General features: G+C 45.3%; 1 protein-coding gene across 1 annotated transcript in view; it reads left to right on the forward strand.

The window, feature by feature from the left end:
• The window catches only part of Igf2r (insulin like growth factor 2 receptor), a 93511-nt gene that overhangs the window by 38754 nt on the left and 27664 nt on the right, over positions 1-27093 (forward strand). The window contains exons 8-23 of the mRNA XM_055615924.1: positions 4448-4610; positions 4759-4924; positions 5792-5895; positions 9058-9222; positions 11525-11665; positions 12720-12863; positions 14133-14270; positions 14845-14992; positions 15478-15652; positions 16433-16548; positions 17007-17175; positions 18078-18257; positions 20016-20117; positions 21589-21690; positions 22642-22837; positions 26510-26674. Coding sequence (XP_055471899.1) covers positions 4448-4610; positions 4759-4924; positions 5792-5895; positions 9058-9222; positions 11525-11665; positions 12720-12863; positions 14133-14270; positions 14845-14992; positions 15478-15652; positions 16433-16548; positions 17007-17175; positions 18078-18257; positions 20016-20117; positions 21589-21690; positions 22642-22837; positions 26510-26674 — 2374 coding nt within the window. The remainder of the gene's footprint in view (positions 1-4447; positions 4611-4758; positions 4925-5791; positions 5896-9057; positions 9223-11524; positions 11666-12719; positions 12864-14132; positions 14271-14844; positions 14993-15477; positions 15653-16432; positions 16549-17006; positions 17176-18077; positions 18258-20015; positions 20118-21588; positions 21691-22641; positions 22838-26509; positions 26675-27093) is intronic.

Consider the following 27093-nt stretch of genomic DNA (forward strand, 5'->3'; position numbering starts at 1 on the left):
GTTAGTGTTTTGTTTTCATCTATATGAGGTGAGTTAGGTAGTTTATAGGTAAATTATTTTGGTGTGTGTGTGTGTGTGTGTGTGTGTGTGTATGGGGGGTGTTGATTTTAGCAAATAGTTGAAAAGGTTCAACTAATCTGAATCCCGAGATTTCTTTTTCCTCCTTTTCTTCTTTTCTTTTAGTAGATGTGTGTTTCTGTGGATGAATGTGTGTGTTGATAAATGGGGAAGCCGGAGAACAACCTAGAATGTCTTTACTCAGTTTCCCACAACCGGTAGGCTATGCTAGCTGAACTGGTCAGTGAGCCACAGGGAACTGCCTGTCTATGCCTCATCGGTGCTGGGATTCCAGGTGTGTGCACCACAGTGTCTGTGCCTTTCCAGTGTCTATCTTTTTAAAAAGTGGGTTCTGGAAATCGAAAATTGCATGGCTATAATGTTACATACTGAAATATCTTCCCAGCCTTAAAGCCTGGGATTCCCGTAGGGAGAAAGTGAATAGTGTCTCCTGCCTGCCATCCCTTCAACTCACAGCCATATACAGATTTATCAGCTGCTTTTAATTTTCATTTTATTTATTTGCTTGTTTGTGCCTGGGGTTGAGAGCCAGATCCTTGGCCGTGCCAGCAGCTCCTTTACTGGTGAGTTGCTTTTAAATCTTGAAGAGAGGCAGTCAGTCAGGTGTCTTTTTTTATTGTCCACACATAATAAAAGAGGGGAACGGCCCATGTGAAATGAATCTAACAATGCAGTACTCCAGCTCTTACGTGACGCCACCAATATCTGGAGGCAGAGTTCACTCATGGACAGTGGCTAGAGGTGGTGGCACCAAGCAGGTCGCGTGTCTGATGTGCCAGTGCACAGCAAACTCTCCTGTCCACACCCACTGGTGGGGAGGACAGTGAGTGGACGCCAGCTCCACTGTACACATCCTTTGAGCATGGTAGGGGCTGACTGGCACAGCCTCAGCTGTGCTTAGCCAGGTTAGCCATATGTGGGACTCTCAACACCCAGGAGATCTGGAGGGAGATGTGATCACCTAAGAGTCTCTTGTTAACCAGCCTGCACTGAGCCTCCTAGAGCCTGTATTTTTTTTTTAAATCTTTTATTTATTTTTTATTAATTACACTTTATTCATTTTGTATCCCCCCATAAGCCCCTCCCTCCTCCCCTGCCAATCCCACCCTCCCTCCCCTTTCTGCATGCATGCCACTCCCCAAGTCCACTGATAGGGGAGGTCCTCCTCTCCTTCTTTCTGATCTTAGTCTATCAGTTCTCATCAAAAGTGGCTGCATTGTCCTCTACTGTGGCCTGGTAAGGCTGCTCCCCCCCCAGGGGGAGTGATCAAAGAGCAGGCCAATCAGATTATGTCAGAGGCAGTCCCTCTTCCCATTACTATGAAACCCACTTGGACACTGAACTGCCATGGGCTACACCTGTGCAGGGGTTCCAGGTCATCTCCACAAATAGTCCTTGGTTGGAGTAGGAGTCTCTGGGAAGTTCCCTATGTTCAAATTATCTTGTTCTGTTGTAGAGCCTGTATTTTTATGATCCTTCTGAGTCTGGTCCTGTGCTTGTAGACCTTTGACCCCTACCCCTGAGTGGTGTGGATCACCTGATCCCAGGGCATTGCTGGTTACACCCAGGTGTTCACTTCTGCCGTCAGCATATCCTGAAGTCAGGACAGTGGGCAGAATGGCCTCCATTCTGTGTCTTTCTTTTGACCTAAGTGTTCATTACAACTCAGAATACCATGAGTCAATTGAGTCATCTTCACAGGTACTTGTCCAGGTTCATCTGCCAATCAAGTGAGGAAAAAAAGGGCTTTCCTTTAAAAATTTTTGTGCTGAACATATATAGAGTTTGCTCTGATTTTAGGCCAGTTACTGACCTGTTTGGTACATGTGTGGAGGTCACGAGGGATGCAAGCCAGTTGATGCTCACCTTGCCATTGAACACCTCTAGTGTTCCCATTGCTACCAGCTTAATGGGTACCTTTAATGTTGAGAAGGGTTCATGTGTACTTTGCAGTTGTGTTTTTAGACATGGATTCTCAGTCCTAGAGAGATACTCTAGGCATCAGTGTTGTTAGACTTTTCCATTTTATTTGCTCTGTTTGGTAAGAAATGGTTTCCACTAGAATGATTAAGTACCAGAAGTCAGCTTGCCTCCTTCAGTCTCCAGGAGCTCCAAGGCATTTCTTGGTGCTGTTTGTGGTCCTGGAGGTTCTTCAAGCTGCTGTCGGGACATAATGTATTCTCATGTTGACTGTGCATGGTGACCACAACCCTTGGGAAGTTTATTTATACATTTTTGTTGGCTTATTGAATGCTTTGGCAGCTGGTGTCTAATAAACATTTGTTTTGTTAAAGTTTTTTTTTTAAGATTATTGAGTTTTTGAGTACTGTAAAATTCACCTGTTTGTTGTACAAGTCAGTGGGTCCTAGCATTTTTTGCATAATTTGTATTCTTTACCACATTTAATTGTAGAAAATTTCCATTGCCTTCCCACAGGAATGCTTCTGCTTATTAGCAAGCAATCACTCTTTCCCCCTCTCTTCTCATAACGTACATACCACTTGAGTCTGCTTTCTATCTGTGGACTGCCCTTTTTGGATGGTTCATGATTGAAACTGTAGTTCTCTGGTGTTGACTGTCACTTAGCATTCACCTTTGCAGCTCCTTGGAAGCTGGGAAGAAGCATCATGGTTTAGACAAGCAGAGGATATTTGGTCCTGCAGTTCTGCCAACTGATCAGCTGTGAGCCATGGCTGGCTTCTAGTAGGTGCTTAGAAAATACTGAGGGAATTAAGGTGCTTAGGAGTAGTACTGCTTCCTGGTCCCAAGCCCAGTAGTCCAGTTTCTTGAAGGACATGCTGACCCATAAGCTAGAAACCTGCTAGCATCCTCCAAGTTCCCACCAAAGATTAAAACACAAGGTGACAGAGCACATTTGTTGCAGCTAGGGAAACCCTAGCTTCATCAGGAATAACCTGTCTTTAAAGTTTACACTCGTTTGCATATGCATTTGTAAGAATGCACATGAGGAGGTCAGGATAGCTTAGTTGTCTTCCACCATGTGTGTCCTAGAGATGGAACTCAGGTCATCTGCCAAGCTTAGCATAAGCAGGCAACCTTATCTGTTGAGTCATCCCTCTTGCTTCAAAAGAACTTTTTATTTGTGTGTGTGTGTGTGTGTGTGTGTGTGTGTGTGTGTGTGCAGGTGCATGGTAGCCAGAAGACCCTGGGTGTTGCTCTTCAATAGCTGTCTATCCTGTTATTTTGAGACAGGGTCTCTCCTGGGGCTTGTCAGATTCATCCAGATTCGCCAACCATTGAGCCTCAGAATGCATCCTCTCCAGCACTGTGTTTACTGTGTGTGTACTATCATACATGGTTTGTTTGGGTGTCTGGACATTCCTCTCAGGGCTTTGTGCTTGTACAGCAAACACTTGACTGACTGAGCTATCTACCCAGCCTACAGTTTGTTCTTTTGGGAGGGTCTTGCTATGTAGGTCAGCTCAGGCAAACATCAAACCTGCAGTCTTCCTGTGTTAGCTTTTCAAGTGCTGGCGTAGCAAGTATACATGTCCATGACAGGCTCAGAGAAGTGTTGAGGGCAGTGGGTGGTGGTGCCCTTGCATGGCAGTATTCCCTTAGCCCCAGGGTTTGGAGTCCGCCAAGTGCTTACCAGGGTTGCAATGATTCTTGACCTTTACAGTTTAGAGTGGATTTGCAAGTGAAGCTTGTGTGTCACTCAAGGTGATCAGAAAGGTTAGGGCTGTAAGTAAGCACAGTCGCAAGTCAAATGGAGGGGAGAAAAGGTTAAAAACAAGTTTTGGATTATGGTGAGATGGCCCAGGCGACAAAGTGCTTTCTGTGCATAGTTTGAACCCCAAATACTCACTCATGTCTGTAACATCAGTGCTAGGAATGGGGTATGTTAGGAAACAAGTGGATCCCTGGGTCTCATTGGCCAACAGTCAGTCTGGCAAAAAGCGCACCTGCAGCTCCCTCCACCACAGCAAAACAAAACATGGTGGGAAGTGATAGAGGAAGACATCTGAGGTTGACCTGTGACCCATACACATAGGTGAGTGCACCTGCACACACACCACACTTCCTCTTCCCACCCCTCACTCACATAGAGCACATGCACAGTATGTGCTTGTGCCTCTCTCTCTCTCTCTCTCTCACACACACACACACACACACACACACACACGAGCACGCACAGACATGTGTGTGCGTATACATGTGCACCTGAGCTACCCTTAGTTTCTGTGAAAGTAAATAGATTTATACAATCAAATTGTGCCTGGGACAAGAAACAGAAAAATACAACGTTCTAACAGCCTGTTTTGGGGCTTTTCCGGAACATGGGAAGTATGTATATAATCTGTATCTAAAACTCTGTGATTGTGTCCTTCCATATTGCTCCCTGTAGGGCACCCTTCCCAAACTCACTGCCAAGTCCAACTGTCGCTATGAAGTTGAGTGGATCACAGAGTATGCCTGCCACAGAGATTACTTGGAGAGTGAAACCTGCTCTCTGAGCAGTGAGCAGCATGATATCACTATTGACCTCAGTCCCTTGGCCCAACAGGGAGGTAGGCGTTTGCCTCTGTTCTCTCCAGTGCTTCATAGGAGGAACCTAACTGGGAGAGGGGAGAGATGGGCTTGGGTTTGCCTAAAAAAAATACCACACTTTCTGACAGGGATGAACAAACATTTCCTTCTCATTTGTACTTTCTCTAGGGTCCCCCTATGTTTCTGATGGAAGAGAGTATATGTTTTTTATGAATGTCTGTGGGGACACAGAGACCCCACTCTGTAACAACAAAGAGGCTGCCGTTTGTCAAGCAAAAAAGGCCGATTCCACTCAAGTCAGAATAGCAGGAAGACAGCAGAACCAGACGCTGCGGTGAGTGACCGGCACGTGCACTGTGTGTGCTGTGGCCATGGTCCTGCCCTCCTCATAGTCTGGTGGGTGACCATCAAGTGCATTTTGTCTGCTTGTGGCCATGCCTTTGCCGCCCCTCTTCCTCTTCCCGTTCGCCCTGAGCACAAGAAAGGCAGAGCCTAGCATGCCTTCCTGTGCAACTTGGGCAAGTTGCCATTTGTCCCTGAGCAGTTGGACGGTTTCCTGAGTTCGATAAGTGCACATCTGTTAAGACTATTGGTTCGTAAATGTATTGTTTCTAAGAACATATTGTAGGGAATTTAGGTAGTTTACAGTTTATGTGACTATTGTTTTTGTGTTCTGATAAAAAGTTCCTCCCTCCCCTCTGGCAGTTTGGGAACCTGAAATTCCATTAGCATTATAAGTAAATTTAAGTAGCTAAAACCCCACTTGATATAATTCTTAAGATCTTAGCTTGGTAGTTGGCTTCACAAAAGCCGAAAAGAGATGCAGTTTTCTGAAATTGAGTCTTACACAAAATCTTCTAGGTGAGATGGTGCTTTTGGAAGTTGCTAGCAAGGCTGTCTGATGTGTAGGCATTATTTATTTATCTTGTATAAAGTACCAGAGCGACAACAAGAGCAGCCTTCTGCTGCCAGCAATGCGGCTGCCCTCGCTCCAGGCCGTTACTACTTTACAGCAAGGGGCCGACAGCCTGAACATTTGGAACTCATTTCCGCAGGGCGCTTGCCCAGCTGGCTACAGAGCCTGCTGTTTCATGTCAGTAGTGATTTGTGGGTGGTATGCAAAAGGCTTAACAAAGCAGTTTTTTAAACTCCAAGTTTCTTTCTTGGTTCTATAAAACACTGTATGTTCACAAAAATCTAGGTACTCAGATGGGGACCTTACCTTGATCTATTCTGGAGGTGACGAGTGCAGCTCCGGCTTCCAGCGGATGAGTGTCATAAACTTTGAGTGCAACAGAACTGCAGGTGAGTGAATGTGTACTGCTTACCCACCCCTGCTTTGTGTTGGGGGCTTGCATGTGTACATGTGTGTCTTTTTTTTTTGGAAGCAGGGTGCTAAGTAGGGGAGTGAGTTGACTGCCTTTGAGCCTGGCCACCTCCAGTCCTCAGGTTTTTCTGTTGCAGTAATGCCTTTCCTGCCCTTCCCCCTCCAGGATGCATACATACATCCTGTTTCCATCTTTCTCTGCTCTCCATGTTTGTTTTGGGAATCTGCCCAGTGCTGGGCTTGCTGGGAGAGAGTTTGTGTCTTGAATTCTGCTACAGGCACACTTCAGCAGAGCAGGCCCAGCAGAGGTGGCTTCCTTCGGCAGCTTCAAATGTGTGCTACTTTTTTTTCATTTAAGATTTTTTTGCAGAGTAAGAGAGTAGTAGAGTTTGAATTTTGGGGTATCACTAGAAGAGTTCAGGCTAAAGTCGTGGCTCCCTTTGGGTGAATAGAGGCACCTCTGAGTCACTGGCTTGTCTGCTCTTTATGTCCTGATGTCAGACATTCCTGGCACCTGTAGAGAGATGATAAGGCTCTATCATTAGAGATCTGTCTTGTTTAAGCACCTCTGGCTGTGCTCCAGGCACCCCTGGCTGACTTGCTTTCGTACTAGTCTCATCCTGGGTCTGGGCCTGGTTTCCATTCTCATGGTGTGCACTGGCTGAAGCTCTCTAATGGCTGCCCCTTGAGGGTGTTTGTTTTGTGTGTTTCTATGGTTAGCTTTGGACGGTTCAATCGTGGCCCAGTTCCTATGTGATTCACAGTAGGATCTAGGAGCAACCAGTGTTCCTGGAGTTAATTTTTATAAACCCTCTTAGAAACTTGCTAGTTTTGAAGCAAAGGCTAATAGCTGGCCTAGGGGGGCTTTGGATTCACAAGAATAGCAAGAGGCCTCTGAGGGTTGTAGCTTACTGGGGCCTTCTTCCGCTGGAGTCTTTTCATTGGCTCTATCTTATCACTCACAGAGGTTGTATGTTGCCATGCCTGTTTGCTAAGGCCCTCTCCACAGGGGCCTGAGGGTGACAGATGGCTCTCAGGATTCCAGACTAGAAGCAGAGATAAGGGTAAAATGCTAGAGCTGAAGCACTGACTGCAGAGTGCTGTCATCTGGAGGCTCCAGGTCATCTAGGTCAGTGGGGTTGTGGGGCAGGGGGTGTGGTTGGTTCTGGGACAGTCAAGAGACAAGCAGCCAGAGGAAAGGTTAACTTCAGTTGCAGGATTAGGCTTGTGGCCACTTGGTTAAACAGGCAGAACAGGAGCCTAGAAGTTGGTGAAGTTGATGTGCTGTTAGGAGGTTGACTGCATCAGATACAGGGGAAGTCATGAGGAATCTCTGTAGGGCTATGATGGGTGTTTGGCTGAGTGAGAGATAGGTACTTACCCACACTCAAATCCATTCTGCTACTTTACATCTTCATTTCTTTGGAATGGTCCTTAGACAACTTGCTCACAATTCTGGGTTCTATTCTGTCCTTGGTCTGTAGGCCATAAAGCCTGCTGTTGCTTTTGTGTCCTGAGCCTGCAGACACTAGGCTGGGTGCCAGCTTCTCTGGTCTCTCCTGCTGGCTTAAATTATGCTGTCAGGTGCTTTGATTCCCCAAGTCTCTCCTGACCTCAGCCTTGCTTCCTGTACTCTTGTTCAGGCCTTTTACTAAAGCTTGAGCTGAGGGCTTAGAGCCAGGCTAGGCTCATTTTGGGATGCTGGGAAGGTGAAGTAAGCCAGAAGGGGAGGACAGATAGGGCGATGGAAGAGTCATGGGCTTATTGGGAAGGCTATGACAATGTAGAGCTAAAAGTCCAGTGAATTAAGATTGGAATTTAATGACAAAACCTTTTTTTTAAAAATCTTTCCTTTTTATAACAAAAGTTTTCAGATATGCAAGTAGGAAGAACATTATAACGAAATTTTATACAGCTGCTTCTATATATAACAGTGCTTCTAAACCTGTGTGTCATGACCCTTTCACAGGGTCACATTTCAGATATCCTGCATATCAGATATTTACATTAAAATTCATAACTAGCAAAATTACAGTTATGAAGTAGCAACAGAATAATTTTATGGTTGGGGTCACCACAACATGAAGAACTGTATTAAAGAGTTGTAGCATTAGGAAGGTTGAGAACCACAGCTCTAGAAACAATCATTAATGTTTTCCCACATTTGTTTTGCTTTAACTGTATTACTGCCTGGCTCATACTGCGCTTGAGATAGGTTAGCTTTTAGTCTTCCAATCCTAGTGACTTAGTTCAGGACTTTATAGAAATTACGCTTGAGAACTCATTTGCTTTTGGCTATAAAACCTAATTTCTCTTTTCCTTAGAACATGAAACTGTCCAGACACCACACCTCAAGGGTACAGGCAGACGCATGGGAGGTGCAGCCGGCTGGGATTATGAAACCACCAAAGGTGGAAAAAAAGGGCAGCTTTGTGCTAGTGGCCCACCAGTTGGGAAAGGTTAAGGGATAGAGTTTCCAGAGGGAGGGGCAGTGTTTTGCCCAATCCCAGGCTGGGGACAAGTGGCCTATGAAGAACAGAGCTGTGCTGTTCTGGGCAAGGGATGGGGCCTCTGTGAGTGGAGGAGGAGGAGGTGGTGTTGACTCTAGTAGGGCTTTATAGACACATATCCTGACAGGTGGCAAGTGTGGGTGCAGCCAAAACTAGGCGTGTGCCCCTAACCTTGTGGAGTAACGTGAGATCCTGCTGTTCTTTAGCTGCACAAGATCTCTGTGCTTTTGCCTCCATCTGCCTCTGTGGTGCGGGTGTTGGGGAAACTTCAGTCTGTACTCTTAGAACAGAGGTTCTGGTCTCTGTCCTCTTTTCTTTGTAGTTCTGGTAAGCCCTTCACCATGTGACTACAGCCTGGAGCAGCAAAACTTTGACTATTCGTTCTCTCTCCACCTCCTCACTGATAAACTGTGAACAGCTCTCTGTAAAGCCTGTAGAGTACCACTGGACTAAGATGAGAGGGGGATGTGGGCCTCCCAGCTTTAATGAACTCATTCTAATCTCTGAACAGTGAGCCGGACAGCTAGTGCTGATACTGATTGCTGTTTCTTCCCTGGCTCTTCAGAAAGAAGCTCCTGTGTTTGGGTCATATCACTGAGTTGTGTGCTTTCTGTGGCATTGCCCATATAGGTAAAGACGGGAGAGGAGAGCCTGTGTTCACAGGTGAGGTGGACTGCACCTACTTCTTCACGTGGGACACCAAATATGCCTGTGTCAAAGAGAAGGAAGATCTCCTCTGCGGGGCCAGTGATGGCAAGAAACGTTACGACTTGTCTGTATTGGCTCGCCACTCAGGTATTGCTTTCCTTTCTGAGGACCACGATCCCTGTGTTCATAGTATAGTTGATCCCAGTGGTTTGGGGAAACATTTTAATTGCCAGCTGAGTCATAGCTATTGCCTTTTAGTAAGAGTACAAACTATAAGGAACACTGCATTAGGAGGTAAACTCCCTGCATCTGAGACTTGCTTTTTCTAGTTGTGCTGCCTTTGCCTCACCTGACCAGTTTAGTTAGAACATCCGGGGCCCTGCTCTGTCAGGCTTAGTGCTCTGTGCTGAGAGACAGCTTCTCCAACAGCCGTAGCACTCTAGCACAGGGACTCGGGGCTGGAGCTGGATGTCTGTTATGTCTACACCCTGTGCTTCTACTTTCATATGCATACCTCTTCACTGCCACTGAAAGGGGATCTGCATGGATGGCATGGTGCGGCACAGTATGTGTCAGTGTAAGGGGCTCATCACAGAGACTGGGGGAGCGTTTGTTATTTGGTGCCGGTGAGGCCCCACATGTCACACTGCTTTCATGGGTGGCATGTGCCAAAAATAGATGAGGAAGATGAGAGCTATGCCTGGAAATACCTTACCTTGCAATGGGATTTCTGGAGTAGGATTGAAGGAGCCTTGCATCTCCTAAGACAGAATGACTTACGTCAGTACCGGCTGTAACTTTTTGTCCCATTGTTTTTGGAGGCCTATCTGAAAAGCGCATTTGGAGGAGTATCTCCTGTACGTCAGGTTTAAGACAAGATCAAGGTCCACAGTAAATGATCTGTGTTAGCTAATTGCTTTAGCAGTAAGTTATCTTTGTGATTTGTTAGTTAAGCATCCTGGAAACTATAGGAACACAGGAAATTTCTGTAGGAGTTAAAAATAGCTTCAGGAAGCTGTGGTTGACTCCGATATATGTGTGCTAATGAATGGTTGGGTTTTCTACAGTGCTAAAAGTGTAGCTGTAGCCAGTGTGGGCTTCAGAAAGCTCTCCAGGCTCTAGAATCTTAAAAGAAGCTTGAGTGTGGTGGGGAAGGCTTTCTAATCAACACTTTGCCTCCCTTCCTCCATCTCATGTGTGTTGTACTTCTGAGCCACACATACCAACTTGAAATTTTCTAGTTTTGCTTTTTTTGTTGTTGTACGTTTTGTTTTTGTTTTTTCAAGATAAGGTTACTCTGTGTGTAGCCCTGGCTGTCTTAGAATTTGCTCTGTAGACCAGGCTGGCCTCGAACTCAGAGAGATCTGCCTGCCTCTGCTGGGATTAAAGACATGCACCACCACCCCAGCTTGTTTTGTTTTAAAGACAAGGGGTGTGTTGTTACAGTCTAGGAAGGAGCACAGCCCATCACTTTGAGGAAGGCCCAATGGTAAGGAGCGCAGTGGCTGGTCACACTGCAGCTGGCCTCAGGAAGCAGAGAGGGAAGCACACTTTTGAAGTATCCATATGTTACAAGACACAGACTGCGATCTTGAGGGATTATGCTGAGATGCATTAACTCACTTAGCAGACTGTACCACAGTCTGGCTTTTGAAGTATCTGGGGTGTTTTTGTAGCATTTGCAACCAGATAGCACACAGGATACTGTGGGCTGAGAGTTGAAATCTATCCTTGTTACTTCAGAAAGTCCGCCCTGGAGTCTACAGCCCACACCTTCTACAGCCAAGGCCCAGTGCTTTTGGGGAAAACTTGGGTACACGTGCTGTCTTCTAAGGTGTGTTTGTAGGCTGTGTATAGACTTGCTTTCCAAAGGCATTGTGTGTTGTCACTGGCAAGCTGTGGGCTTTTACTTCTGAATCCTGGGTGCCACCTTGCCAAGTGAACATTTCAGATAAGAACATGTGCCTTTGTGTGTCCTTCAGTGGCATGGTAAACACATTCTCATGACTACACTTAACTCCAGTGCCCCTCCCCCATTACCCATCAGCAGCCGTCCTCCTCATCTGCAGTGACACAGTCCTTCCCTGCTCCAGTCAGCCTGTATAGAAGAGGCGGAAGCTTTCGTAGCTGCACACACAGGCTCTTGTGGGACCTGAAGCTCAGCGTGCAACTAGTGCCCTTCCACCAGGCTCAGGACAGCAGCTGGCTTCATGTGGGTCAGCGATTGATTCCTTAATGTAGGGTGGTGTGGGAGAAGTTTGTGGTTTCTCTAGGAAACATGTTGGGGAATGGTCTGTCCCCGACATACTCAGTGAGAAAGTGGAGACAGCATGACTTTCTGTGGAGTGTTAGGCGTTGTCTGACCTTGGCTTAGTCACTGTCTTAAGATGTGACCACAAGAAAGAAAGTCATGCTGCCTTTGGCTAAAGGACTTTGGCTTTGGTTATAGAATCAGAACAGAATTGGGAAGCAGTGGATGGCAGCCAGGCTGACTCAGAAAAGAAGTATTTCTTCATCAACGTCTGTCACCGAGTGCTGCAGGAGGGCAAGGCCAGGAACTGTCCTGAAGATGCTGCTGTGTGTGCTGTGGGTGAGTTACTTCAGAGGGCAGCCCCTCTTTTTAAGGTTTTGTGGACTTGGCTGCTTCCTTAGGAAAGACTTAGAATGTGGTTTGCTTAAGACTCCTGCCTTTGGATTTAAATAGTAAGGATGATAAGATTTTTTTCAAAGTTTCAGCACCAGAACCAGTTTACTCTGAGTAAGTCCTGAAGTCCTGACGTTGGCAGAGGTGTAAGTAGGAAGATAGAACAATACTAGAACATGCTTGACCATTTGTCTTAATTTTATAGACATTTTGAAGAATTCTTCAAACCCATTTTGAAGAGTAATACTGCCAGTACTAGTAAAACTAATTGTGAAGTTTTAGCAACCCTTGGTCAGACATTTACAGGAAGCAGAAGATCTGCTGGAGCCTTCAGCTGAGCAACACATCTTGGCATTCCTCTTGCTGTCATTTTTGGCCTGTGTGTCACACAGAGGTGTTTGTCTAAGACACTGAGGTTTTGTGTGTCAGTTAAAGCACACTTTGAAAATGCCAGGACAGTAAGCAGAAACTGTTACAAACATGGATGAGGAATTAGTGAGGCATGGTTGGATTTTGGGGATTATCTTGGCATTCAGAACTAGAGACAAGTCTCAAAGTAAGTGCAGTCTGTTCTTGTCCTACTAAGGACTCAGGCATAGACATTTTTAAAAAGCAGCTGAGCCAGGAATTCAGTTTGGGGGCCACACAGGTGTGAGTTTCTGCTGGTCAAAGGTAAAGTCTATGGCTTGAGCCTGTGTCTCAGGGTAGCTGGGGCACTGGATGTGGAATAGTATCTCTCGCAGACAGTGATGCTGCACACACTTTGGGGCATCCCTTCTGTCATTTCCAGCATGTCCCTGCTAGGTCAGAAGGTGGCCTCGATATGGCTACATATTTTTTTCTTTCAAGAAAACTTGTTTCCCTCACAGCCAGATTAGGTGGGCTAGGAAGAGGTCCTGGTGACCTTTGGCATTTGGCTGAGTTTTGGTATTCTTTTTAATGTCTGTGTGATGAGAACTTTACACCATATTTTCCGTTCCCTTCTCTCTTTTTCTTTTAGATAAGAATGGAAGTAAAAATCTTGGAAAGTTTGTTTCTTCTCCTACAAAAGAGAAAGGACACATACAGCTCTCTTATTCTGATGGTGATGACTGTGGTAATGAGAAGAAAATAACAACTAACATCACACTCGTGTGCAAACCAGGTAATGTCACAGAAGAAGAGGCATACCCACATTCTCCCTCACCTCTGCAGTGGGTGTGGGATGGAAGGGTGATGCTGAGCACCAGTGGTTCTCATCCCTGGTGATGGGAATCAAGTTGATTGGATTTCAGCCTAGAAATGGAGAAACCATATGCTGTCCTCAGAGAGTTTATGTTGACATTTTCCAAAGGAGTTGCGAGTCTCTCTTCTTGACATCCTGTTTTTAAGGACTGACAGAGGATCAGGGGTGGGAGGTGCTGAGCTTCCTCCAGTGGGGATCATAAATGGCCTAGAAATGTTTTCTGGATTGCACCATCTCAACTGTGGTTATTCCTCACCTGGTAAATTTTTGCTCTTTTTGCTAAGATCTGCATTTGTGCACGTAGTTCAGTGTTCTCAGAGTGCTGTGCTTAGTGCGTTCCATGTTTCACAGTCCTTTTGGTAATTTCCAGGGATTTCCTTTTTAAAGCATTTCACTGCTAGGAATTTAGATGCTCCATATCCTCTCTGTATCCGCCCCATAAAGTTTCCTTTGTATAAATTCCCAGCTGTGGGAGAAGGTCACATGCTAGGACTATTTTGTTTCTTGTCTTTTTGTGGTAGAACACATACAGCATAAAACTTATACCATTTAAATAAATTTTTGTGGTAAAATATATAAACATAAAATTTACCATCTTAACCATTTTCAGTTATCTAATTGGGTGCCACTAAGTATGTGTTTTGCAGCTATTACTACTATTCATCTCTAGAGCTTTCTCATCTTTCCAAACTTACCCTGGTATCATTGAAACAATAGCTCTCCGGAGTTCTGTCCCTAGAATCTGGCATCCATTATTTTGCCTGTCTGTGGACTTGCTCATTTTAGGCAACTCCTATCTGTAGAATCACATAGTATTTGTAGGAGACTCCCTTCTCTTCATCCCCTTTTCTTGAGAAGAAATTTCACATGTCTGAGACTGGCCTTGGACTTTGTGTGTAGCAAGGATGAGCTTAAATTTTCATGTCCCCATTTCCACAAGAACTGGCATTGTAGATAGGCATGTGCTACCATTTCTGCTTTATACAGTGCTTGGGGATTCAACACAGGGCTATGTGCATTGTAATCAAGCACAGTACTAAATAAACCACATCTTCATCTCTGTAGGAGAATTTCTAACCCCCTCTTTCCTAAGCCTTTTTACACAGCTTGAGCAGGGGAAAATTTTTAGAACCAGCAGATTAGTGGCTGATTTTTTCCCCCCTCCTTCTCCTTTTTTCCTATTGACAGGGGATCTAGAAAGTGCTCCAGTGTTGAGAACTACTGGACCTGATGGTTGCTTCTATGAATTTGAGTGGCACACGGCTGCTGCCTGTGTATTGTCAAAGACAGAAGGAGAGAACTGCACGGTCTTTGATGCTCAGGCAGGTGTGTACCTAGGCATGCCTCTGTTGCCTAGTATGACTTGGGAACATGGGTAGTTTTTGTTAAAGACTTTCTATGACTGTTAGAGGTAACCTGTGCTATAACTTTGTTAATGCCACTTGGCTTGACTCCCAAGCATCTTTTGTTGTGTGCTTGAGCTGTGACAGAGCCCATCTTGAATTTTTGGCTGTGCTGGATTTACTTGAGCACAAGGGGACCCCCCCCCACACACATTTGGAAGACTTGCATGAATCCTAGGCTAGAACCCCTTGATAGGGAAGTTTACAAGAAGACCGATAGAGTTTGGTCATCTTGCTTGGATATGCCATGTTTGTGAGACCCAGAATTTGAATAGCATATCAAAGTTCACACAATGAAAAGGGGCAAGGGTGAGGACCTGTGTCCAAGGAGTAGATGATAGTCACTGTAGAAATGGCAGCTTAAAGGCCAAGTGGCCTTTCTTTTTCTTTAACATTGTTTGCCCTGTGAGTAATTACTCTCTGAGAAACTTGTGCAGTCATTTGTCCCCTGTGCCCTCACTGGTCTAACATGCTTCTGCTGTTTTTATTTTACGTAGGGTTTTCTTTTGATTTGTCACCTCTCACAAAGAAGAATGGTGCATATAAAGTTGGGACAGAGAAGTATGACTTCTACATAAATGTTTGTGGCCCTGTATCTGTAGAGCCTTGCCAGTCAAACTCAGGGGCCTGCCAGGTAGCAAAAAGGCAAGTAATCTCTCATTCTGGGTTTGTTCTTTGGTATTTTGGGTGTATTTAGGTTTTACTTGAACATAATTGCTTGACAAGCATACTGAGAAGACCTGGTCAGAAGAATTACAGGTTGCCAGCAGCTAAACTTCCCAGAGAAGGGGCAAGCCTTATCTTAGGTGATGGAGAGAGGTCTGGATGTATTTGATACCCACTTGTGAATTTTGACCTTTGAAGTTCTTGTGTGTTTATATATGCATTTCTCCTTATGGTGTAGTGTTAGTTCTAATGAGTTGCACTACAAGCCAGTAGTGCTGAAAGTTGCATGAGTGTGTTTGAGAGATAGAGAGTTTTCCTACAGTCAAGAGAACTAGCTGCATATAAAATTTTCATGAATTGCAGTGTCTTGGGCCTGATGATCATGTTTTTGCCCCCATTCGTGCAGCCTTGGTGAGCTCCTGCTCCATGGCACCTCCTGAGTGACATTTCTGTGTTCATTTTAGTGGTAAGTCTTGGAACTTGGGGCTGAGTAACACTAAACTTTCCTACTATGATGGGATGATCCAGCTGAGCTACAGGGATGGCACACCCTATAACAATGAAAAGCACACACCGAGAGCCACACTGATTACCTTCCTGTGTGACCGTGATGCTGGAGTGGGCTTCCCAGAATATCAGGTGGGAATTGTCTTGGGCAATTTTCCTGGGCATACCCGGGCCAGTTGTCCACCCTTTCTGTAGAAACAGCTATTACTAGTCTGGTTTTCTGGCCACACCGTGATGTAATTGTTACATTTGCCGTTTTCAGGGTGCCTAGTCAGTATTTAGTCAGTTGTTAGGCTGCTCATTTAAAGGCCCATCTACCTTAACGCTTGTTCACAGCCTTGTTGGTTCTGTTATAAAACATGCAAAAGCCTAAAAATCATCCTATTTTCCTTATGCAAGAGCAGATTCCATCGTAGTTTTTGATGAGCCAGTCTTTTAGTATAATAAAAGGAGATGAAGAAAGTAAACTTTCTTTCATGCAGCTTTTACTTAAAATTATTTTTTAAGGGCCTTTGCATAATATCTCCTTTTCTTTTTCCTTCTCTCAGCTTTCTGTTGCTGGAGCAAACACGTGAAGTATGCAGTTTAGGAAAGGGTTATTTTGCCACAGACTTGGAGGTTTCAGTCCATGGTTGGTTGGCTTCTGCTTTGGGCCTGGCAGTGAGTGGTGGAGCACAGCCATTTACTTCACTTCCAGGCAGCACAGAGAGCAAGGAAGGAAGGAGCTAGAGAACCACTGTACCTTGAGCCACAGCTCTGCCCTTCTCATTGTGCACCACTCTAGAATGTTTCTTTCCTCTCCGATAGTGTTAAGCTAGCGACCAAGATCTTGCCGTGTGAGTCTTTGGGGGATGCTCCAGATGTAGACACTAGCACTATCTTTTTTATATTTCTTTCTTGTCCTGGGATTAGGAAGAGGACAACTCTACCTACAACTTCCGGTGGTACACCAGTTATGCCTGCCCAGAGGAGCCCCTGGAGTGCATGGTGACAGACCCCTCCAAGATGGAGCAATATGACCTCTCCAGGTGAGCAGAGCTAGCAGCTGCCTTGGTCCTTCCTCAAGCATGGCTACTGATGAGCACTTGGCTTAGCTGATGGTGATAGATATTGTGTTGGTCCCAGGGTTCAGGACTACAGGGGACGGAAGCATAAAGGAGTTGAGTGTGGTCTGATCTCAACGCCTTTATGGCACTGATTGATCTTTGTCACAGCAAAGACTGTGTAACTTTGAGTTTAAAATGATAGCTCAGTACTAGCTGTGTGTGTGTGTGTGTGTGTATGTGTGTGTGTGTGTGTGTGATTATTGAAGGGTCCTCTGCATGTGCAGCTTGAGACTGTCAGAATGCTGTCACATGTCCTGTGGCTCAGTCACTAGCTTGATTCAAGTGTGTCTCTGTTAATAATGTCCTTACTTCTCTAAAGACTAAGCATTAGCTACTTGCCCTCAGATCTTTAAAAGTACACCTTTGTGCTAAAACTTTAGTCTAGTGAAGTCTGAAGGTGGCGGTGGAGGAAACTGGTATGCCATGGAAAACTCCCAGGAATATGTCACACGAAGGAAATACTACATCAACGTGTGTCGGCCTCTGAGTCCTGTGCCAGGCTGCGATCGATATGCATCTGCTTGCCAGATGAAATATGCAAATGAAGAGGTATGTCTGTCTGTCTTATGTTTTCTCTCTTGACTGAGGCCTAGTGTGTGAGGCCTAGCAATTGTTCTGAAGCTCTTGATCAGAGCAGTCCTGCTGCCCATATGAAGCCTTTGAGGAAAGTGTGCCCACTGAGAATGAGCTTCCTGCACATTGGATCACATTGGATCTGTTCAGACTTAAAACATCCACTGGCCACTGTTAATCCAGTATATCTCAGGAGAAGCTCTCAGTGGTTATGTCTGGCCCGAAGTTCAGGTGCCTGAGTGATTCTGTAGTACTATCTGTCCATGACATGACCTCTTGTCAAGAAGAGAGGAGGGGAAGGATTCTGGGGAGCTCAGAATCCTCTGTTACCACCTCCTGAAAGTTTCAGAGGAAGTGGTCACTATGTCAGCCCATAGCCTGTAGTGGCAGAGCCCATGACCCATAGCTCAGAGCCTCAGCTGCCCAAAGACCTCCAGGGGCACTTAGATAAAACATGGATTTGACCATGTACATGCAGCAATGCCACTCTGGGTGTCGAGTGCTTCATCATCTGGTTAGTTGCTCTGACTGACAGAACTTTTGCACCTTTCCTTGTGGGCCTCATGTGTGGTAGGCCTTGAAAGTTGTACATGAACCCCAGAAGTTGGCTTCTTTAAAACAGTGTGATGAGCATTTGCTTTTTAAACATGTACTAGTGGTGTGCTCTTGGGCTTCAGTGGCACTGAAGGGTGTATGTGCATGGTGTGTGTTCACCACCACCACAGCAGCCTCAGGGTTCAGCCAGCTCTTGCTTAGCTTCCTCATTTTGCTTGCCTGCTCACCATAGTTGTTGTTAGTGGTGGCTTTATTGGTTGTATCTGCTGTGAGTAGCAGGTTGACTTCCTGAGGAATGAAGCCCAACCCACACTATGTTGCAGGGATCCTTGTCTGAGACTGTATCCATCAGTAACTTGGGAGTTGCAAAGACAGGCCCTGTGGTGGAGGAGAGTGGCAGCCTGCTCTTAGAGTATGTGAACGGCTCTGCTTGCACCACCAGTGATGGTCGGCTAACCACCTATAGCACCAGGATCCATCTTGTCTGTGGTCGGGGAAGCCTGGTAAGTGCTATGCAGGAGAGTGCCAAGAACTGAAAAGCACTGTTGGTTTAAATTGCAACAAAAATATCTAAGCCATAAAATTTGTCATTTTTGAGTTACCAAAAACACATCCACCCATAGTGTTGTATACTTGTCTCTAAAATCCATGTTTAGAGCTTTTTGGGGATCACTTTCTTGATTTGTTTGAGACTTGAGTCTTATTGTGTGGCCCTGGCTAGCCTGGAGCTAGCTATGTAGACCAGACTGGCCTTCGAACTCCTATAGCTCTGTCTCTTGATTACTAGGCTTAAAGGTGAGGGCTTTGGCACCTGCCTTATGTGTGGAAGTTTTTATTTTTCCAACCTAGTTGCTGCAGCTGTCTTTTCTCCACCCCTCCCACTCCCTAATCTTTCTTGATTTTTTGTTGGGATGCAGGGCACGACAGAATCTCAGTCTAACCTGCTCACTTTGTAGACCTGAAACTCAGAGCTGGTATTAAAGGTTTGTGGTTCTTTGTCCCAGTTGCTTTTTAGCAGGTGCTGTGTGTGTGTGTGTTGAAACTGTCAGTCAGGTAAGTTGTGATTGTGATCTACTCACAGGAATCGGATGCACGTGGATTCTCCGATTCTCCTGGGTCCAGTCCAGTGGATGTGAGGCTCTTGTCCAGGCACCCTGCAGACATGAAATTTGTTTTGTCCTTTGCTTTTAGTTCTCTGAGGGTATCAGATGACTGGCTGGCTGAGTCTGGGCCTATGGTCTCAGAGGACAGTGTCTATCCCTTGACTACATGATCCTGGGCTGTCCCCCGCCCCCATTGTGAAGAATACTGGCTACTTGGGTAGACAGCTGTTGGTCTCATTTTCAGCTATGAGTAGCAGCCTGTGTTCTAGATATGTGGGAGCCCTATCATAGACTACTCTTTTCTTTTCTTTTTTGGCTGTCATTTAGATAATCCATTTAGTTCCAGAAAATTTTTTCAGCCACTTCTTAGTTTTCCAAGTGCTTTCCCACAGTGACTAAACTGGGCATGCTTGTGGGCCTGGTGTACCATATGGAATCAGACAAGACTCCTGAGGGAAAAGAGAAGAGGTCAGGTTCACAGAATATACTGCAGGCTAAAGCTTGGGACTTTCTTACCCTTGGGGAGCCCGGGCCCTTGCGTTGAGGAGGAGAGTGTGTGTGTGTGGGGGGGGGGGGTACAAGTAGAAAGTGCTGGTGTATGGGGTGTGGGCTGAGATCAGTTACACAAGGCCAGTATAGTTCTGTGTGCTGTTCCTAGTGAGCCTTGGCTGTTTGTGATGGAGATAGCACTCACAGAATGGAATGTGGCTCCTGTGGAGGAGACTTTCATTGAAACCCACACATTATAAGCCAGTTACAGTCACAGATGAGCACATCTGTGTAATTGGAACCCGAGTCACAAAACAAGATGTGTGCCCCACATTGCACCTTCTTTGTGCTCCTTCTTGACACATAAGCCAGTTCTGCTTACTCCAGGTGCTCCCCACAATTATGGGTGGTAGCCTTCTGGTTGCATCTGTTAGACTCTGGGTATACAGGCTTGAATTCAAGCTGAGGTCTGGATCCCAGTTCTCCCATTCACTACTGGCGTGAGCTCAGATGGGCTAAAGGCCAAGCATGTGGGCTGACCTCTGCTGTAGGGTAGGAGACGCACATTACCTGCTGGCCGCTGCAGACAGTGGATTTTAGCCTGTTGCGCTGGTGCTCCACCACTGTGTGTATGTCCTGCTGACTTTCTCTGCCTTTGTGACTTTTCAGAACACACACCCCATATTCACTTTCAACTGGGAATGTGTGGTTAGCTTCCTGTGGAACACGGAGGCTGCTTGCCCTATCCAGACGATCACAGACACGGACCAGGTATGTATGCTGTCCTTGCCCGTGCTCAGGCTGCCTTTGTGTCCCTCCTCTCCTGCTTCCTGACACCTGTGCTACAACCCTTTCTATCATTGACACCTTTAAGACTTTCTGCTTGGGACTGGAGAGATGGCTCAGGGGTTAAGAGCACTGCTTGCTCTTCCAGAGGTCCTGAGTTCAATTCCCAGCAACCACATGGTGGCTCACAATCACTATAATGAGATCTGGTGCCCTTTTCTGGCGCTTAGTTGTACAGGCAGAACATTGTATACATAATAAAATAAAATAAATTTTTAGAAAAAAAAAAAAGACTTTCTGCTTTACTACTTAGTCATGACAACCCTCTTGTTGTTTTTAGCTCTCTTTAACTGTCCCTTCCTGTGCCAGTGCAGCCTAGTCTCTCCATCACTGCCAGGGGTCTGATGGATTCACATTACTTCATCCCAGAACATTTCAGTATCTGACATAGTGAGACCCATGAAGCTGTGACCTTGTCCACAGGATGGAGCCCATGGAGAACTTCATGGGTTCTCACAGTTAGCACATGTGTTCTGCTGTGGCCTTGGACACAGGGTAGGGCTCAGTGATTCATGGGACCTCAGTTATAGAATAAAGCTCCCGTGTGTACTGTGCCCTTCCTCACCAGCAGTGTGTCGTTCAGTGCCTCATGCTGATGTCTGTATGGTAGATACCTTATCCTCTGCTGAAGGCCAAGCTCTGTGTTTCCAACATCTCTCCACTGCTGGCTGCCTCTTCTCTGGGCTGCTTCTCCTGGCTACAGTCTGTCCTGTGCATGATAGCAGTATACTGCTCTCTGAGGTCTTTGCTGCCCTCCTAAACCAGTGAGTTGTCTTTATGGCACCGTGTGTACATTTTCTTTTCTTTTTTTATGGTGGAACTTGTTTTCCTCCCCATCTTTCTAATTCCTTACCAGACTGCAGAGTCTGGCAGCAGACATGTGGACTAATACACACAGTGATAACCTCAGCTCGGGACCAGTAGTCGTTTCAAGCACCATGGACAGGGCAGTGACTGTTCCCCGGGACTTGATACACATTGGAGGCTGAGGGTAAACTTAGAAGGGAGGAAACTGGGTTAACCCAATCATACTCCCATAGGTGCAGTCATAGCAGTGAGAGAGAATTCTTAAGTTTTATTTATTTTTTTAATGTAAAAGTTATTGCTGGGTTACTATAGTTCCACCCACCTTCCCTTTCCTCTGAGGGGCTAGCACTGGCCTCACTCAGGTATGTAGTAGCTTAGCAGCCATAGGGTGAGTTCCATTCCTCTGCACACATAGCCCACATTGGTATGGGCAAAGGACTGCATGAACGTTCTGTTGCGCCTGTAGCGATTTAAAACGAGAGGCAGGTACATCTTGCCAAGAAAAGATGTGGGCTTCTGGAGGGCCTATGTGTTTGTTTTGCTCCTGAATTGGATTGAATGTATTTCTTTCCCTTCTTCTTTCTGATAGGCTTGCTCTATAAGAGACCCCAGCAGTGGATTTGTGTTTAATCTTAGCCCACTCAACAGCTCTCAAGGCTATGTGGTCACTGGCATTGGAAAGACTTTTGTGGTAAGAGTGATACCCTGAATTTCTAGTTTGCTTTCAGTAAGGCATTCAAGTCACTTTCAGTTGTGGGTTAGGAATCAGGCATCCTTAGTGCGCAGGTGACAGCCCCTTAACCAGAAGACAGAAAAGCCAGGTTCAGCATGGGTAATGAGGTGATACCATCACCACAGTTCTGATTCAGTTAAATGGGGGCAGTTAACCCTCATCACCTGCTGCTGTGTATCCAGAAGTTTCCAAGAAGCAGCAGCAGGGTGACAATTAGTACCTTGTTAAAATGTAGCTTCCTGGCCTTGTCGCTCAGGCCTCCTGTGGTGGGTTTGGAGTCTGCTTCAGTAGCTACATCAGGTGATTTTATACCCACTGAAGTCTGAGAGACACTGGTCAAGAAGAAGTGGTGATTAGACAACCCTGTAAAGGGAGGATACCTGGGGGCTGTGTTCTAGACTTCCAAGACTACTTCCCGTTATAGATTGTCTGCATATCCCTAGAGCCCCAAGATGGACAGTCTTCACAGGGACATCATTTACACTGTTAGAAGGGAGATGGCTTTTAAAACATTCATTTATTCTGGCAGTCCTCTTTGGAACAGTCAGGTAGCTTTGACAGGAAGTTGGAGTGAAAGTGTCCTACAGTAGTTGAGTGTATGGGGAGATTTTGACTGTCCCAGCTGGAAAACTGTCCTCTTTCCCCTCAATGTTTCCATAGGGCGGTCTCCATTCCACACTCAGATCATAAAACACTATGCACTGAACTTTAGAGGAATTTGTATAGGTATTATTATTTGGATTTTGTTTTTGCCTTTCTGAGTTTAGGACCTAGCTGCCCCAAAGTTGAGAAACTGTCTAGTGATAGCCAGATATTTAATCCAGTGGTACTTTGCGTTCTAGGGTGCTTGTCTGTGGTAAGTCTTAGAATCTAAATGGGCCTGTGTAATTTTTCCTGTTTGGCTTCCAGTTCAATATCTGTGGTACAATGCCTGCCTGTGGAACGGCTGCGGGAAAGCCAGCCTATGGCTGTGAGGCGGGAACCCAGACAGAAGAAATAAAGGACCTGAAGCCAGAAAGGCCGGTTGGGATGGAGAAGAGCCTCCAGTTGTCTGCTGAGGGATCCCTCACTCTGACCTACAAAGGGTCTTCTCCACCTGACAGAGGTGAGCTGAGGCTTCTTTCTGGCTTTGTAGCTAACAGGCTCATGTCCTGACAAATCTGCGCTGACTCCTCTGACGGCGTCCTCAGAGGGTGTTGGTCACCCCCCTCGGGTCCTTTACAATGTTGCCCACCCCTTCTTTTTTTTTCTTGCACCTCCAATTCTTCAGAGGTGGGGTGTTGATTCTTTAGGCACTAAAGAAGCAAGTTTTTTCCCCCCTAAGTTTATTTTTTTTCCTCTTGTTTTATTCGCTCGGGTGATATGGTTTCTTGTGTACAGTTTGGGTATGTTAAGCTTGCTAGTACTTATTTTGTAAGTAAGTGCAGGGTCAATTCTGAGCCCTTCGTAATGGCAGCAGCAGTGTCAGTGGACAGCTCCTGTAGGTGAAGTGTGCCACCAGTACTTGGTTAAGATGCTGTATGTATGTAGTCTGCTGAATTCTCATGCCAGCTGTCTAAGTCTTCTCTTTTCCTTTTGAGACAGGCTCTTAATGTGTGACTCTGGCTTTCTTCACTGCCTATGTAAACATGGCTATGCTCAAACTCAGATATCTACCTGCCTCTACCTTGCTGGCATCAAAGGCTTGGGCTACCACACCTGGCTTAACCTCGATTTGTGCTTAATTACTGCTAACTACATTATACATGTTCAGTACTGAAAAGTAGAGAGGTCTTGTGCATGCGGTTCATGAGTGATAGCCTCAGGGTGAGATACAGGACTCTTGGGTTCTGTTCTAGGTTCTGCCTGTTGAATTTCTGTTTTACAGATGAGGAAATGACCTCCAGGGTGGGATTTCTTCCCAAGCCACATTGTTAGGCCACAGAGTTACCCTCTGACCCCTACCAGTGTCGTTCCATCACTGGAGGCCGAGATTGAGGTGTTGTTTGTGTGATGGGTTGTTCAACATGCTCCAGCCATCTTAAGTGGACACTGGGAGGCAGTTAGTGTTTGCATGGGAGTGGAGTGTACATCCCAAATGGTTTGTACTTTAGTCTTCTTACTTTTTTTTGTAACTTTACACCTCAAGTTAACAGATGCTAGTAATGCAACACTGTAATCACACTGTATCCACAAAATACAAATGGTCGTTTAAGGACTACTGTAAACAACTGTGTGCCAGTGTCAGAGCACCAGAGGAAATGGATAAGCTCTGAAAGCTATATCTTGGTTGGATTGAACTATGAGGTACAAGATTTAAATAGACCAGTTCTAAATGGGTGACAAGATTTAATCAGCAATAAGAAGTGATTAGAGTCAGATTCAAGCACTACTGAATCTTACCAAACTTTTAAAAGAATTTTGAACCTGCTGCAGTGAAAGGGAAGAGACACTTTGTTACCATTGTACCAGGCCAGTGTTTCTCAGTGTGAACAAACTAACAACAGCCTGTAATACATGTAAGGCCTTGTTTAGATAACCCCAATACCTTGAGCCAATGAAATGGCTGGCTCAGTTAGCAAAGGCAGTTGACTGCCAGATGCCCTAAATATGATGACTTGAGTTTGATCTCTGGAGCCCACCTACAGGCTAAAGGAGAAAAGTAATTACAAAAGTATACTGTAAAGTTATCCTGTGCCCTCCATTTGTGCACTGTGGTAGGCACACAGCCACACAGATACATGCAAATAATAAAGAAAAACCACAAGACCAAAAATCAAGAAAGACAGTGATGTAGAAGCATTGTCTCTTTGATCTGGCAGTCCCGGTGTGCTATAACCGGAGGATTTGAATCCAACACATTAGATACCGTAGCCCTGTTCACAGCAGCCCAGGTATAAAATCAGCATAGCTTTTCCTTGAAAGATGGGTGGATTATACAGAGAAAATGGGAACACAAAACGAGTACTAATGGATACTAAAAATGAGTGAAAATCTCTTATCAAGCAATTTGCATGGTACTAGAAATCATGTTAAGTGAAATAAATCAGACAGACAGATCTTACTGTTCTCACCTGTACATTAAAGCTATGGTAAGTACTTGATCTTGAAGCAGAAGTGAAATAGTAGTTATCAGAGTCTGGGGGCTAGGGAGGTGAGGAGAGTTTGGTTAGTAGGGCTTAGGAGTATGTTTGTTAGGAAGAATAATGTTCCATGAAGTATAGGAAAGTTACAGTTGACAACACTGATTGTGTTTCTGAGTAGCTGATAGAGAGGAATGTTGAACTGTGCTTGAGGAGGTACTGAGGTTATCTGATGTGACCGTGTATCCAGTGACTATCTAGTTACTGTGTGCCAGTTAGAAATAAAAATAAATTTAAAACTAGTTGAAAATGTTTTCAATAAACTTTTGATAAGAGTAAATAAGGTTAAGAGTGCCTCATCTGGAGAAGGAAGTGGACTTACTTTGGATGACAGGTTGGAGATGGCATGGAGCAGTGGCTGGAGTTTCGAGGGATCATTATGGTGGGCAAAAGAATTAACCAAAGTGCATAGATAGTTGGCTGCCTTGAGGGTGACCAGGCCAGCCATCAGTGTCCTCCACATGGGTAGCTTGAAGGGCTGTGAGAGCATGTGACTTTACAGTGAGCACTGCTTCAGGTGCCTTCCGAGATGAACTCTTGAAACCTTTCAGTGAATAGAAGGGCTCAGTGCTGGGAGCCTGGGACAATTGCTGGGAGGGAAGTTCAGGTTAGCAAGTGTGGGGGGATGGATTGTGGTTCTTTGATTCTTCAGAGTGGCCACTCTGAAAGCTGCTAGGATGTATGCAACTCTCTGCCTCAGTATCCAAAGTTGTGTGGTTCATTTTGTAGTTGCTTTGCTCGCCAGTTGCAGACTACCGGTTTAAAATAAGAATGTTTAATTATTTTTCTATAATGTTCTTTTTAGGAAAACATTGCTGACCCAGCTTGCGAACACTGGGGAACATTTAATGATTGCTGTTGAGACCCCAGACTTGAGTTTAGTCCCTTACTTGTGCTTCCTCAGTTTTGTCCTCACTTTAATGCTCCCAGACCCTGAAGTGAATTTTGTGGAAACTCAGTGCACCAATGGCTCTGGAATGCTGGAATGTGGAGCTCTGCTCCAGGGTCCCACCCACCTTCACAACAGCTTCCTTGGTTTTCCTTCTTTCGCCTTCACACAAGAGTCTGCATTCAGTGCAGCAGTGATGTTTTTAAAATGTTTGATTAATTGAGTTCCCTCCTAGCGAGATTGTTCCTGTGGCTCCACGTTATGCCAAGAGTAGAAGCCAGCATACCCACAGCAGTGAGCTCTAGGAGTAGGGGGTAGGGGTGGGGTTCTCCTTGTTCTACCTGTCTGTATGCTTTTGCAAAATGAAGACTTGCTGTGTTGTCTCCTTCACCCCAGCCCTGGTCTCTGTACTCAACTGTAGGGCACACTTCTGCTTCTTGCAGCCTTGCAGGGGAATAGTAAGTGTGTAGGGTTTGCTAAAAATATATAAGGAAACAAAGGTTGTTCTGTCTTCTGATGAACTGATAAACTAATGTGAGATGTGAATGCTTTCTGATAGAAAGAACGTATGAGTAGATCCCCTGGCCTAAGCCTGTCATGCCAGTCAGTATTGCTGGGAACATATCCTTGCTCTGTTCAGGTCATGCTCCTTCGCAGCCAGCTACCCTGCTTTCTGGTCACTCCAGGTTGGCTGTGAGCCCTTTTGCTGCCCTTGCTTTCCTTAGTCAGAGACACCTGCTGATTTGGTGGCTTTCTTGTTCCACAGGCACAGCATTCATCATCCGCTTCATTTGCAATGATGACATCTACCCAGGAACTGCCAAATTCCTGCATCAGGATATCGACTCTACACGAGGGATCCGGAACACTTTCTTTGAGTTTGAAACTGCATTGGCTTGTGTTCCTTCCCTAGTAGATTGCCAAGTGACTGGTGAGGCCTAGGAGTTAGTTTGAGAGAGACCTAGGCTGGGTTTGAGAGAGAGAGAGAGAGAGAGAGAGAGAGTGAGAGTGTGTGTTTCTGTGTTTCTGTCTGTCTATATTTATTTGTGTATGAATGTCTACATGCTTGAATGTAAGATAATTATTTGTAAATGTGGCCTATATACTTCATAGGTAATGTGGTGATTGTTGCCAGTTTTTAAATGATGCTTAATGGTATAAATGCTTCTTGAAGAGACTTACACACACACACACACACACACACACACACACACACACACACACATCCATACAGTTAAGGGTTTAAATTATGGTCTGGAGGGTCAGTTGCTGCATAAGAATTTAGAAGAAAACTCAAATAATAATAATAATAATAATAATAATAATAATAATAATAATAATAATAATAAT

The sequence above is a fragment of the Psammomys obesus genome, unplaced genomic scaffold (genome assembly GCF_907164565.1).
Source record: "Psammomys obesus unplaced genomic scaffold, mPsaObe1.curated_primary_1811, whole genome shotgun sequence".
Classification (NCBI taxonomy): domain Eukaryota; kingdom Metazoa; phylum Chordata; class Mammalia; order Rodentia; family Muridae; genus Psammomys; species Psammomys obesus.